Below are 16,140 nucleotides of genomic sequence, written 5' to 3'. Positions count from 1 at the left end.
TATCCAATGTATGAGCAAAGGGTAAATATTGATCTGTCACTACTGAAAAACATTATATCTTTTTATTATGGAAAATTTAAATTTATAACCACATATTATCTCCCTATCGCACGGTAAAATAACACAAAGCCAGTTGCCGTAGTAATTTTTGCAGCTGCATCAAATGCTTTTTGTACATTTAATTATTTTTTAAATAAAGGTGGAAATCCTTTACTTTCCTTGATACCATGTGAATTCTGATGAAAATTTTTTCCAAATCACTTTAAAGAAATGATTTATAGATAATGCAATTCAAAGTATTGATGGAATCCTATGGGTTTTTTTCTATAAAAGTAACTTAAGTTTTTAGCATTGGCATCCCCATCTCAGAGTAATAGTCTAAAAGCTTAAAATCAACTTTCTCTCTTTTTTTTTTTTAATTTTCTGTATCCAAGAAAGCCTACCTGCTTTTCTTAAAAAACTCTGGAATTTACCCTCAAATTCTGTCATTTTTTTTTTTTTATAGCCAATGCCTGTGTGTTTTCTCAGCCTTGGCTCTCTTCTTTTTATTACTTTCTGCACATTTACTCTGAGGATCTTCAGGAGATGTCATATTCTCACTGTAGCAAGTCTAGGCTTCTCTACCTCATATGCATTATCATCCACATCTCCACCAAGCCCTCTATATTGAATTTATTTTCTGCTTTTCTCCCACTGGTATCTGGGTACTTATTCAACCCCAAAGAGACCATGGTACATGCCATAATCATTTTTTCATTTCCTTGCCTCTCCTCATGCTTTCAACCCTAACCTTATGCCCTTTCAGGAATACTATTGTCTTTTTTCCTTATGACCTATGAAAGTTTCTATCACCAATTAATTTTGGAAAAGCTTCTCCAAATCCTCATCTAATTTTTCCTCTGAGCTCCTGTCACACATTATCTCTTGTATGTGATGCAACTCTCAAAGACAAAGACCTGTGTCATTCACTTCACTCCTATCATCAGTTTTTAAAGTTAGATCAGAGCCAGGTGTGGTAGTGCATTCTTGTAATCCCAGTTATGTGGGAGGCTAAGGCAAGAGGATTTTAGCCTCAGCAACTTAGCAAGGCCTTGTCTCAAAATAAAAAGGGCAGGGGCATGTATCCCAGTGGTAAAGTGCCCCTAAGTTCAATTCCCAGTGCCAAAAAATAAAGTTAGATTAAAAAAATTTCTTTTTTGTTCCTTTTTTCTTTTTATTCACTTTGGAAACATGATTTTTTCTTCTTCCGGCTCCCTCACCCTTGCACACCCCACATTAGAAGCAGTTTTATTTTATGAAATAGATAAGAATGCAGACTTTGGTAGGTGAAGTACTGCACTAATGAAGTCAAAAGTGAAATTGACTCCCACATGTGACAGTTAAGCTCACACAGAACAAAACTCCCATTCACAGTCCCAGGCTGTGTATTGAATCTGCCTACCCATCTTCAAAGTGTGTATTTTGTTTAGTGTTGGGGAAATTGGGCAATAAACTGTGGCTTTCTTAGCACAAATCTGTCAGTATTAGAAAAATGTCTAGAAATTAGTGTATTTTATACTCAAATTACTTTTGTTTAAAAGGTTAGCTATTAAAACATGCCTAGCTAATAATATGTCTGCAGCAAAGACAGAAGACATTTTCTGTAAATGGTCAGATAGTGAATGTTTTTAGGCTTTGCAAGCCACATATGCTGTTACATGTTCTTTGTTTTTGATGTTTTTGTTTATCACCCTTTAAAAGTGTAAAAGCCAGTTTCATCTGTAAGCAGGATAGAAGTGGGTCATGGGCTGGATTTGGCCTGTGGTTGTAGTTTCCTGACCCCTGCTCTGTAGCAATAGGAAAATCAAATCTGAGTAATTAAGCATTTAAGAGGGCAGAGAACTTTATTATCTGTGAAGATTTGCTAATGCTCATCCAAGTCCTAAACAGACTGGAATGTGCCATAGGGGTCCCATCTAGTCATAGAGCATGAGAAATCTTCACCTAAGAGGAATGGATCAGGAACAGGGTCAGGATTAGAGAAGGGCAAGAGATGCATCATGGTGGACTTGAACATGTAGTGTGTCCTTCATGGGGAAAAAATAGACTTGCCCTGACTGGTGCTTATTCCTTGATGGGAATGTGTTGTTCTGGGACAGAGTAAATGTCCTTCCCCAACAATGGTGATTTTTCATGAGAAGAATGAAGTTTCTTGTGAAGAACTTCTGGACTTTACTCACAGCTTAATGACTTGTAATTGTACTCACTATGGAATAGATCACAATAGACATCAATGATGAGGGAATGTTGCAGTAAATAAAAGGATTTACTTTGGGTGGAATTAAAAATCTTCATAGGACATGTATGCTTTAGATCTTTGCAAATGACCCACATTGCTGGACAATATCCAAAAATGTTACCCAACAATAAGTAAAGTATAAACTTTACTGTGTTGGAAGTTTCTAAAAGACACTCTAATTCTTAGTTTAGAAATGATCTGTTTATTTCATATGAACAATTTGTACTTGCTTGAGTGCTATAACTTATATACCTCCTATTATCTACTTAGATAGAAGGTAAATCACATAAATAGCAATAAAACAAAAAACAAAAAACTTGAAGTGGATGTAATTTTTTTCTCACCCTACTAACAAGGGTAGTTAGTCAATGACAGAATTCTGGTTCAGATTCATCACTTTGTATCACCCTTTTTCTACACCAGCCCTCATCTCCACTTAAGAAATTCTGACAAGCTAGTTTAAAGACACCTCTCTAGGTTGAATTATTTGTCTATGAGCCTTAACTTCTGTGCTTCAGCATTCATGACTATGGAAATAGTCACAGCTACTGATTTTATTTAGTTGTGAACTGTTAACAGTATTGATCAATTTTATCTTGTTTATTTAAGTTAATCAGGGTGCAATTTACCTTAATTTTGATTTTGGTTGTAGAGGTTGGCGATTTGAAGGAGCTGCAGACACTAGACATTTCTACCAATCGTTTGCTAACTTTACCCGAGCGGCTTCATCTGTGCCTTTCTCTGCAGTACCTCACTGTGGACCGGAATCGTCTATGGTATGTGCCGCGCCATCTCTGCCAGCTGCCCAGCCTCAATGAACTCTCCATGGCTGGAAATCGTCTTGCATTTTTGCCACTTGGTAAGTGATGGTGTTTCTGTGGTTCACAAAAAGGGCCAAAAATTAAGATGGGTTTTTGACTAGAATAGATTAGTTTCTTACTGTTTATCTAAAGAGAGATTACCTCTCTATACTTATTGTTGCAGTCAATAGAGGAGCCTCATTCCCAGATAACAAATGAAATTATTACAATTAGGAATTTTATATATATATTTTTTAAAAATCTATGCTAAAAATTTGCTTAGGGACAAAATACATGCATTATAAGATAATTACTCTGTGGAGGGAATTAAAGTGTGTGTGTGTGTGTGTGTGTTTATGTGTGTGTGTGACCATGTGACTATACATTTGACAGAGGGTATTGGGCAATATGAAAGAACAGCTACTTATCTGAATATACCTGCTTAGATCTTCACTTATACCTAGAAAATTTGGTATTGAGTGCCTAATAATTAGCATTGCCAGATAACCTGATCGTAAAACCTTAAAGACTTTTAAATTGGCTAAATGTCCTGCTGATCTTGAAACATCACCATGGCTAATAAACAACATATTGTCTCCTGTAGATTTCTATAGTTGACCCATATTATATGTCAACCAACGTAAGCCTTTAGTAACTAAACAGCACATTTATTTCATTAAAAAAAATCTATTATTTCTTAATTTTTAAGAAACAAAAGTACGAACTAAAAAAAATAGTTAAAATATGAAGTCCCATAGAACCCCAGTTCTGTCACAATAAACATCATATAAATTTACTCATAAAAATTTTTATAATGAATAATTTATCATTGAGGGCAATGAAATAAATATTTTACTAGTCCCTGAAAGGTAATGTTTTCCAATATAACTGTACATATTATTTTCAATTTTAATCACTTCATAAAAACTTTAAGTACTGGCAGCCTTAAAATCAATTCACATAATGATAAGTAATTGTCAAATTTAGGGAAATTACTTTTTCACAAACTCCATGCTTTTACAATTAACAAAGTAAAATATAAAACTACTAAAAAGAAAGCTGCGTTTCTGGGAAATCTGAGCTGATTTTGAGTAAGAAAAATCAAATTTGAACTTTTTTAAAAAATAAATGTACATGCTGCGCTAACCCAGAGATCCAAGTTCTAGCCTGATTCCACTGCTTCACAATGTATGACCCAGAGTAAATCCCCAGAACCTCTCTGAGTATCATTTTTCTTATCTGTAAGCCAGAGATGATATTTATCCTGATTAATATGATAGTTTATGGATAAGAATTACAAAGCCCTGTACAAATGTAGATGACTTTAAAATGAAAAGATATAACTTATGGATTACCATATCTAAGTTTAAAAAATGTTTTAATAGTACAATTTAATAGTACTATTATTTTTCATAGTATTATTATAAACCACATAATGTAAGAAGAGTTTCCATGCTATGGCTAGCAATAGCTCTCACTTCTTGAGCACCCACCCTTTGGCCAAGTATTCTAATTGCCATATAGATAGATGCTCTCTAAGTATTACAAAACCTTATGACAAAATATATTACAAAACCCATTGACAACCTGATTTTACATCATCTTTCTAGTTGTATGGCCATCTTCAGTGTCAAATTTGGCTCTGCCATTTTGGATTCAAAAACTCCTTTGGACACTCTAGTTGGCCTCTTTCAGTGCATCTCTCCATTTTCCCAGCAGGGTCTTCCTGACACGGGTAAGTGCTTTCTCTCAACTACTCTCTCTGTACATGAACCAGATACTTTTAAATTATTTGCTTCCGCCTTGTCTAACTTCAAAAAATCCTATAGCAATATAAATATTTTTTAAAATTTACTGGTACATTATAATCTTACATAATAATGAAATGCATTTTGATATAGTCATACATGTACATAACATGAATTGGTAATTACATTCACCAGTACTCCTTTCCCTCCCCTCCTCCTTCCTCCTGATCCCCTTCTCCTATTCTGTTGGTCTCCTTTTCTATTTTCCTAAGATCCTTTTCCCCATTTTTCTGTCGAGTTTCCACATACAAGATAAAACAGAATCCTTGACTTTCTGAGTCTGGCTTACTTCACTTACTATGATGTTCTCCAGTTTTATCCATTTTCATGAAAGTGACATAATTTCATTCTTCCTTATGGTTAGTAAAGCTCCATGGTGTGTGTGTGTCTGTGTGTGTGTGTGTGTATGGCACATTTTCTTTATTCATTCATCTGTTTATGAACCCCAAGACTTGGTTCTATCACTTTGCTATGTGAATGTACTGCTGTAAACGTGGATATGCATATAGCACTATGGTGTGCTGACTTTAGTTCTTTGGGATAAATACAGAGGAGTGATATAGCTGGGACATATGGTGGTTCCATTCCTGGTCTTTTGAGGAACCTCCATATTGATTTACGTAGTGGCTGTACTAATGTACAATCCCACAAACAAAGTATAAACATACCTTAGTCACTGCTCCTCCAGCATTTATTATTATTTATATTCTTAATTGCCATTCTAACTGGTGAGGGATGAAATCCCAGTGTCATTTTGATTTCCGTTTCCCTGATTGCTAAAGATGCAACAGAAATCTTATAAAAGCCTAGTCCTTATATTTCTCATTTAGGTCTTTCTTGGTGCCAGCAAGTCTTCTTCTCACTTTGTTTGTCCCCTTCAACTTCTGCAGAACCCCTAGTTCCTTCATTTTGAAATTGTGTTTCTAGCAACTAGTTTTCCTTGTCTTTTTTTTTTTTTTTTTTTTTTGGGGGGGGGGGTTCTTCTACTACATACTCTGTCTCAAGTCTAAAACATTCATACATCCAGCTGGCCAGAGCATGATCCATAACCCTGGTCTCATGTCTGATAGCCAAATGGACTCTTCCTATCATGTAGAGCTTCCACTCTGCCTGGAATTTCACACACAATTGGACTTTCTAAGTCAAATGGCTTTTATGTCTTGTAGCTAGTTTCTGTGCCTTCTGCCTTGCCTATTCTCTATGCCTCACCATAGCTTCTCATCCCTTGGTCATTTGCTTCCCCTGTTTCTACCTTTGTTTCAGTAGTGATAGAGCTGAACAGGTACTGAGTTGGCAATGGTGTTAGAAGAATAAAGGGAAGTCATACCCCTGGGAACCTGCCCACTGTTAACATTTGGGTTACCTGGCAGTCATACTGTGTATTATGCTAAATACCGTGTATCACAGTGGCAGAGGATCTGATGTGCAGTGGCTGGTGCAGATGGTAGAAGCGGTTCTTGGGCAGAGGATAGAGGACTACACATTGCCCGGCTCTTCCTCTACCCTGGCACTTTCATTTATTTGTCTATTCCGTATGCACCATGTCAGTTCTGGTGTGGCTAGGGAGGTGGACATGTCTTTTTCACTACTTGATATTCAATGGTGAGTAGAATTATTACAAAATAATTTCTATCTCTAGGTTTCATGTCACCCTACCCTCAAGTCATGTTTCTGTGTCAGGAGACTTTTTCCTTTGTAAACTTCATAATGTTGTGTCAAAGAGCACGAGTGGCAAGGTGGTCTGTGCTGGGCTCTGAGGAGAGTGCCTTGTGACGGCTAAAATACCCAGAACTCCTAGGCCTGGGGCTCTAGACAACCTCGAATGTGGAAGCAGCTTCCACACTGCCCTGGACACTATCCCAGCTCACAGGACTCCCACCCTGATAGCACATGGGCCTGTGAACAGGGAGAAAAACACATAAGCAAGAGTGTAGTGGTGAGGCTTGTCCAGCCTAAAAGAAACATCCTGCCCAAAGTAGCACTCTCCTCTTGGTCTAAGACTGGATCCTTTGAGAACAGGGGATGAAAGGGTCAGGGAGCAGAAACATGCATTGGCAGCCACACAATGTGTGGTCACCCAGAGAAAGCTTTGAGAAGATTGGAGATTAGGATGAAAGAAACTGAAGCAAACCAAAATGTCAGCAGTCTCCTCTGTTTTATTTTTGTTTTTTACTTTTTAAATTAATTTACTTTTTATTGTTTTTTGCCACCAGGAAAGCAAGTTTGAAAATAATTACAACTTTAGCAAGAAAATAGTTATGCTTGAAATCTTTCCTGGAACTCTTCTGATAAACCAAAGTCATCTAATGCTAAGAACTATCAGAGAAAGTGAAATGAAGCACAGTGCTACTGACCCTCCCTTTGCTTAGTGCACTGAACTGTCCTTAGAAACTTAGAAAAGGAGGGGTTCCTCTTTATAGTTGTTTGGAGATGCTCTACACACACACACACACACACACACACACACCCTGAAGTTTTCAAGCACTGAAAGACTTCTGTGTTTTTCTATGTTTTTAGAAGCAGAATATAGGAACTTAGGAGTTTTGTGAAGTCAGTGTTAGATATCCTCTGCCTGTGAGGGAAGGTAGGAATCATATTCTGGGAGCCACTTACTGAATTCAGTTTCTTGTCAAAGAAGTTTGACTTCAGAGGAAACCAGTTTTTATAGGGCTTCTTAAAGTAATGTCAGATTACACCTGCTTCAAAAGGCAGCTACAGAAGTTATATGTAAGGATGACTTAAATCACTTGTAATATTGTCGAACCCATTAACTCTCTTTGAGTATGTTCTTCTAAGTCACTTGTAATACTGTCGAAACCATTAAGACTCTTTGACTATGTTCTTCTTAAGATGAAAAGATGTATCAAAAAAGAAGATGCTCCTCTTATTACTGTACCGTGACATTTGAGTGACAGATGAGTCTGCTGCCAGAGGCTTTGTTCTCAGTGGTGACTATCAGCAGAAAAGGAAGGAGAAGAGCAGTCGCTTGAGCCTATGCTATGAAAGTTAACAGAGGTCTCTCAAAACTTGAATATTTGCTATCAATTCAGGATAGCCCTGTTTAGCTTACAGAATTGTGACCACCCTTGGCTTCTGAAAGTTTAGAGAAATATAAAGAAAAAGGTGGTTTCCTCTAAGGCTTTTTTTACCAGATGCTGCTAGTTTTCCTTACATAATTAATAAGCCCTATTATTCAGGAATGTTTACAACTTGTTTAATGTTGAATAATAGATAGAAGGATTGTTAGGTTCCCCATGCACAAGTTGGATATGGAGCCTGTAGGGAGTGCTGTGTCAACTCAAGGCTAGTAACTTCTATAGTTTTAAGAAAACAGCAGTGCACAGTTCTCCGGTAGAATTGGATGGGAGGATTAAATGAACTCTAGATATGGCAAAGGGGAAAAGGGGAGGGAGGGAGCATAGGAGTAGGAAAGATGGTGGAATGCAATGGTCATCATTACCCTAAGTACATGTAAGAAGAAATGAAGGATGTGACTCTACTTTATGTACAACCAGAGAGATGAAAAAGTGTGCTCTGTATGTGTAAGATAAATTGTAATACATTCTGTGGTCATATGTTAAAATCAAAATTTAAAAATTAATTAATTAAAGAGAAAACACATAAGCAACAGTAAAAAATAAAAACATCGATACAATTTTTAAAAAACAGTGAATGAATTCTTAACCAAGAAAATTTGGTGGTGACACTGAGATTTATAGAATAGCCTGTGCATAAACGACCACATACTAAGCCCAAAAGTTAGAAAGAGTGCTAATGAGAAATGACCTGGCTTTCCAAAGCAATCACACAGTTGTCCTTCAGAGATGCTAGTAGTGCACAGTTTCATTTCTTAGAAAGAGCTATTCTGTGCTCCAAGGACTTGTGCAACAAATGGAGTGACAGCTCCTTTACTGCTTGCTGCATTGCACACTGTTGCATTGATGAGGGTGCAAAACCATGCCGTTTTCTCAGACTAGGTGAACACTGTTTTTTAAAACAGGGGTAATGGTTGTTTTTCTTCATAGGAATTGGGTACCTGTGTGGAAAAAAATACATTATAGCAAGTTAGTGATGCAGTTTTAGAAACTAGTTCCCAGGCATTTTCAAAACACTGGTGAAATTCCTTCTTTTATTGTAAATGAGATATAGAAGGTACCAATATGTTAACTCTACTTACTTTTTCTATTGCTTCTTGTTCCCTGCTTAGAAAGTCAGCAATTGCTGTTCATAATTTTTGGACTAAACAATTTAAGTCCACATTGTAAAACAATTCATACTTTAGTATTAAAATTAGAAATTAATAATTCCATTTTAAAAATTTAAATTAATTTATTTTTAACTGACATAAAAATCATACACATATATGGGGTGCCGTGTGATGTTTCAATACATGTATCAGTTGATTTTTTCTTCATCTCCGATTTGAAATCCAGTGTAAACTGTACTCTCCTGAAATGTGAAAGTATTTATCTTCCATTAAGGAACTGCTGCCTGAAGGTCATTGTTTAATGGGACTCATTTGCCAAGTAAATGAGTCTCAGTACTAACAAGTTTATTGTAGTGGAAATAGAAAGTCCCAGAAGTTGGAGTTACCCCTGTGATTGAGTAGAAAGTATGATAGCTGCTTCCTAAAGGGGGGCCCAAGCATGTGCCTAAGTTAGCATTCTGTAGGAATTGTTGGGCGGGTCTCTGATCAAAGGAGAAACTAATGAAATGAGAAAATGAAAAGAAATATAAATAATGGAAAAGACGAAAACAAAATATTGAAGACAGGGTACAAAAAGTGGGAGGAAATGGGAGAGAAAATTCATCTGTTAATTAAAACCCATACGGATTTTATTTAACTCGAGAATGCAGTGTCTGTAAGAAAATGGATGTTCACTGCTCCTGTCATAAGTATTTGTAACACAATTTTTCTTCTTTATGTGATGATAAAAGTGCACACCTAGACTAAGTGAGCTTTAAGTGGACAAATATGTATTTTTCTCTAAACTTGGGAGTAGAATTTGGAGGTTGAAAGGGGTTAATAATAAGAAATCAAGCCCCGTTCTTCCAACTATTGATGAAAAACAAAACAAAAGTAGGGCTGCTCATTCTGAAAAAGGCACAGATGTGAATTTTAGAAAAACAAGTAGTATGAAGACTAGAATCATGAGCAGAATGTTTGCCAGCAAAGTTTTTTTTTTTTTTTTTTGGTTCTGGAACTTACATCTTTTTAAATAGTGACAAGGACATGCAGTACTAGCAAAGTCTGGAGATGTTGTCAATTGACTTAAAAGCAAAAATCTGGAATTTCCATCAGTCATCATTCTTAGTAAAATTCTTAAGTTCAAAACAAAACAAAGAAACAGGCCCAATTCCAATTCAAGATGCCACACAAAGACATTTGCTCTTCACGCTGTCTCCCGTGGTGCCGCACCATACACTGCTGTATTAACCAGCTGTGTCATGCTGGACAATCATCAAGAAGTCTCTTTTCCCTGGTATCTTCTCTGAAGAAACTTTTGATTTTTCTTGATATTTATGACCTAAATCTGTGAGTCAGAACTGACCCAGCAGTTTTTCTCATCTTTTAAAGAAAGCAAAGAGATACTTCGTTTATCCCTTGTCTCTCCTTCAAGACTGACATCACACCTGGATGCCTTGGGCATGGCACCAATCCTCTTGTTCCCCCCAGCACCTATGTGTCCTGATAGGCAATATCATCACCACACTAGGAGGAAGTGCCTTGGTTTATAGAGAAACTATGTGTTGAGGAGAACCTCTAATGCATATAATGGTAAGGCAGGCAGCTATACCTTTAAATCACAGTTCTACATCTTAATAGCTTTGTGAACTTGGCCATAGAAGGTGTTTTAATTTAAGTCTCAGCAACAGGGTAATATTAACACCTATTTCATAGAACCTTAGTAAGAATTCAATAAGATCTATTTAAAACATGGATCACTCAATAAGTGTGCAATCTACATGAACTATTATTACTTTTTCACCAGGGTGGAGACTGTGTGTCTTCATTTTCATGCCCCAAGCATCAAGTATGGTGCCTAGCCCATTACTTAACAATCATTTCTTTGTTACTTGAACTGTGCAACAGAAAAAGAAATGCTGAAATGTGATTATTTGTTATAGTTTAGATGTGGTGTCCCCCAAGAGCTCATATGTGAAACAATGCAAGAAGGTTTGGAGGAAAAAGATTGGGTTATAGCCTTAACCTAGTCAGTGGATTAATCCCTAATGGGATTAATTGAGTGGTAACTGGAGGCAGGTGGGGTATGGCTGGGGGAAGTGGTTCATTGGGGGCGTGGCTATGAGGTACATATTTTGTATCTGGAGAATGGAGACTCACTCTCTGCTTCCTGATCACCATGATGTGAGCCACTTCCCTCTGTCACACTCTTCCTCCACAATATTCAGTCTCACATCAAGCCCTGAGGAATGGAGCTGGCCGTCTATGCACTGAGACCTCTGAAACCATGAGCCCTCAAACAAACCTTTTCTCCTTTACATTTGTTCTGGTTGGTTCTCTTTTAGTCACAGAGTGAAAAAAAAAAGCCGACTAAAACACCATTTAAACCAAGAGCATTCCTTCTGTCATTCAAATCTATTACAATCAATTTGTTTTAATTTAACAGCTGTTGATGGTCCATTGTATATGAAGTGTCTTATTAAATTATAATTTACTGTGGAATTTTATTTTGTAAAAGTTGAATAGATCAGAAAGATTATGACAATGTAAAAGATTTAATGAAGTGTGTGTATATTGAGAAGTTACTACTGAAAAGCTTTTTTTCTGAAAAAGTAGATGAAATGTCCTTGTTATAAAAAGCATCGTGTAGGTAACTTAAATTAATTTTAAAATTATTTTGGGATATGCTGTAAATTACTCTGCATTTACTATGAAAAAATTCACATTTATGTTAATTAAAAATATTTTAATAATGATTCATAAATCTCTGGTCTTTTTTTTTGGAACCGAGGATTGAACTCAGGGGCACTCAACCACTGAGCCACATCCCTAGCCCTGTTTTGTATTTTATTTAGAGACAGGGTCTCATTGAGTTGCTTAGTGCCACCCTGTTGTGAGGCTGGCTTTGAACTTGTGATCCTCTTGCCTCAACCTCCTGAGCTACTGGGATTATGGAGATGTGCCACCAGGCCAGGCTCTGGCTTTTTGAACTGTAGATCATTGGTTAAACATTGATAGAGCATTTCAAATAATCCATTTTAGTTTATTGCTTTGATCTGTGGTCTCAATTGCTCCATCATTTTGTTGAAGAGAATACATCATTTACCTTTTGATAAAATAAATGTTTTAAACTGGTCACTGTGCAGAAAATACAGACCCTATTCTGTTCTGGCCTGTGCTGTCATTCGTGCTTGCATTTATAGTATGGTTAAAAGAGCAACAGCCTAAACACACAGGAGAATTTTGTTCCATCTTCAGCCATGTGGGCTGCATATGGCAGAGTCTTGAGGTTAAAAAAAAAAAAGAATTGGAGTATTTGCAGAAATCCTAGCTTTTACTAATTTCTCAATAACAAACTTTGATCTATAAGTCTGGAAGAAAAAAAAGGAAATACTTGAGGCACAGTATAGTACTTTAAAAAGCCACATGAAGCAGTTCTTTATGGCTTTAGAATCTATGAAGGTGGACAATGTCCTTGCTTTATAAATTTTACATAATGAGCACTTTTGCACAAGAACTTTATTGCATGGTATAATTATTACAGTTTTGGTGAATTAATATTAACAGAAGGAAGAAAACAAACCTCCTCGTTAGCTAGTAGATAAATGGTCCCTTCCAAAGTTAATTACTGATTGAAGATTTTCTGTATTAAGAATGTAAGAAATATCTCAAAGCTTTTTCATGCAGCAAATAGTCATATTTCTTCCTCATTATGATTAAAAATATCATTCCATTGCACTTGGGGTATTTGCCAGTGGACTGCTTCCTGGCCAGCTGAGAGCCTGCTCTCCTACGCCTGTAGGAGCACGGCCTTTACAGCCTGGGACATTGCCCAGGGTTTAGGAGTCACAGCCTCACCAGCAGGCTGTGCTGTGTCAGCCAAAACAACAGAGCTTCCTGGCTGTCTTCACAGTCCTGCACTCTTTCATGATGTTCTCTTTATATTCAGAAGAGGGAGATAAAAGACTAAGATGTATTAAGTACCAGTTATTTTGCAAGGAATCAAGCTTGGCATCATATGCATTGTTTAATCTCCCTAAAAAATCTATGAGATAAGTTTTATTATCCCTATAGTACCCCAGAGGAAACACGCACAGAGCATTTTATTTCTTTTGGAGTCAGGAAGCAGTTAGGGGAAAGCCAGAATTCAGACTTAGTTCTGACTCCAAACCCATTACATCATGTCATTTCAGCACTGTCTCTTTTCACTCTGTATCAGATTGTACTGTTTGGAATGTTTAAGTGTCTGTATTACTCATGTCCACATGGCATTATTCTGGCTAATATATAATAGTTTTGAATACAGCTATATTAGTTTTGATTCTGCTGTAACATAAAATAGTTCATGTCATTATGGATGTATAAAAAAATTATGTTCTTCAAACAAGGTGGTCAGAAGGTGCACACTGAATTTTCTGAAATGTTGAAAACCTAACATAAAGTGTAAACCAAAGAGTATTTTTAATCATTAATTATTCATTTTTTCCTATAAAACTAGGAGAGGAAAAACTAAAATATGTAAGAAGTAGCAGGTGTCAGCTTTTATTTAACTTTGTGGTGTGATCTTTGCATGTCACCTCTTTTAACTTGCACAAACTCTTTTGTGTATATTAGAGGAGAGAGGTGCTTTCTCTGCCTTGTCCCATTTTGTGTCCTTGGCTTAAGGGGATGAATCACTGTCTCTAGAGGCTGTAGCCTCCAACTCTTTTCTGTGCAATTAAAGTATAGAACAGTGTTAGTACCATTTGCTGCATGCTAAAGAGAATTCTCTCTTAATTGGCCTTCTACTGTAGGCCACACTTCTAAATGTGTCACTTACTAATGATAATGAGAATAATAACTGCCAAATATTGGAGAAGGCTATGTGGCAAGAATTCTGCTTGATAGTTTATCAATTTTGTTGGTCATTTCTACTAAAACTTAATGGATAGCTTTATTTTCCCTGTTACACAGATAAGAAACTCATGCTATTTATCTAGCAAACTCAAATTTTCTGACTCCAAGCCTTAGCTGCTCTTGTTTCCTTGATGAGTATGCAACACCCCTACTGTGTGTGTCCAAGTAAAGAATCTTTCCTTGCTTTCCTTGAGCTTCCTAGGGGCTCTGAAAGGCAAATTTGAGACCAGAAAGAGTTTGTATTTTATTGATGTAGTTTTCATTTTCTAAAAATATTTCAGTTTTTTGTATACAAAGACTGCAAAATTTTATTTGTGCTTAAGGGATTTGTCTGTATATTAAAGAAGTAGTGAAGAAATTTAGAATAGGAATTTTTGTATAATTTAGTGTAGCCTTTTCTATTACAAATGGATTCAGGTATTTATGTGTTTTTTTCTTCAGGTATTTATATTTTTCCCATCTAAGTTTTATAATGTATAGCTTTTTAGAGTACTAAAGTAGCAGTGTACAATATTTTGGTAATTCTATATTTTCATGCTTGAAAAACATACTATATAGTGATTGTTTTCATATTCAGTGATTCTTACAACCTAGTAAAGTTGAGGGACCAAGAAGTTCTGTTATATCATTTAACATATGTGCAAACTGAGGCTCTGCTCTCTTGACTAGTAAGTAAAAGCATAGACAGATGGGCTCACTTGTCCCCCGTGTGTGCTGATTTTCCAGTGACACACCTTTTTTGGATTAGTATCTCTAGCATGATTTAACAACGCAGTTACTTTTTTCTGGATTCTGTGTATTTGATGAATTTTTCTCTTCTAGTCTTAAGAGATTTTCTTTCTTTCTTTTTGATGTTATAGGATAAAAGTGGACCAAAATGTTCATAAATAATGCCCAGATAACTGGGTCGCCAAATGGAAAAGAAAATTATTAGCCATACATTTCATATCATATATAAGAATAGATTCAAAAAAAAGATTCCAAATGGACTAGGATTTAAGTGGAGAGAGAGAGAGAGAGAGAGAGAGAGAGAGAGAGAGAAAGAGAGAGAGAGAGAATGAATATTAAGAATTACTCAAGCACTAGAATAAAACATGAGTGAATTTTGCTTTAACCTTGGGTGTTATAGGAAGAGACTTTCTAACCATGCCTCAAAACCTAAAAGCAATGATAAAAGATTGGTAAATTTCACTGCATAAAGAGTTTTAAAACTTTTTGCATGACAAACAGGTCACCAACAAAATCAAATGACAACTGACAAACCATGAGAAAGTATTTGTAACTTATACCACAGACATAGGACTATTATCTCAAAAAATAAGAGACAAAAACACCCAAAACCTGATAGAAAGATTGGGAAAAGACTTGACAAAACAATTAACAAAGGTAAAAAAAATTGCCCTTCAGATGTATGTTTTTTTTAATGTTCACTTGCTCTTAATTAGAAAAATGCACACTAAAACAATGGTGAGAGTCTACTTTTTACCTATCAAAATAGGGATGCAGATATCTCATACGTTGCTGGTAGGGATGCAAATTGGGATACTTCTTTTCAAGGAAGGATTTTGAAACATTCTTGTTTCCTAAATCTTACGAGATCCTTGAAGTGACAGCACCCCAGTAGCAATGAACACACCACACTCTCAGATTGTAGTTTCTAAACACCATTTTCCTACAAAAGGAATTAGGGGTCCTTAAAGAAGTGATTAATTTTAAGATTTAGCAGAGAATATATAAGCCTACAACAAGCCAGAAAGTCTGGGTATGATCAAAAAAGGATGAGGAATTGTTGAAAGAACTTAAGAGCCAATCTGAAGTTGCTCATAATTGCCAAAACAGAAACATTTTGACCAAGAAGTTAAATGATAATAGAATTGAGGTTTTGCCCATTACAATAAAATAAATATTCATGAATTCATACTAATGTAAAAGTCAAATAAACAAATGAGAAAGAAGGGATGCTTCCTACTTACAAAAGAATTCCGGTTAATACATGTAGCCAGAAAAGGGGTGATAGAAAATGACCATTCAATAAATACCACAGAATATTGCTGACAAGATCCATGGTTGCCAAAAGTATTGGGAAAGTTTTTGAGAAAGAATGGAATATTTACATGGACTCAGTCAGGGCTGGAGTCATGCAAAGACTTGACCTGGAGCTTGTAGGAGCTG

The 16,140-nt window shown here is 36.2% G+C and overlaps 1 protein-coding gene across 7 annotated transcripts in view; it reads left to right on the top strand.

Annotated features, from left to right (window-relative positions):
* The window catches only part of Lrrc28 (leucine rich repeat containing 28), a 146,059-nt gene that overhangs the window by 87,630 nt on the left and 42,289 nt on the right, over positions 1-16,140 (top strand). For 6 of the 7 annotated variants that reach the window (XM_046436203.2, XM_046436188.2, XM_046436170.2 and 3 more), the window contains one exon: positions 2,931-3,137. The exons of the other annotated variant lie outside the window; for it this stretch is intronic. In XM_046436203.2, coding sequence (XP_046292159.1) covers positions 2,931-3,137 — 207 coding nt within the window. The remainder of the gene's footprint in view (positions 1-2,930; positions 3,138-16,140) is intronic. 7 annotated transcript variants of the gene reach the window in all.

This window comes from Marmota monax, unplaced genomic scaffold (genome assembly GCF_021218885.2).
Source record: "Marmota monax isolate L192 unplaced genomic scaffold, Marmota_monax_Labrador192_F-V1.1 WCK01_AAM20220418_F8-fsc00005, whole genome shotgun sequence".
NCBI lineage: Eukaryota > Metazoa > Chordata > Mammalia > Rodentia > Sciuridae > Marmota > Marmota monax.
Note: the sequence above shows the minus strand (reverse complement) of the source record. Positions and strands in the feature narration are given on the sequence as shown.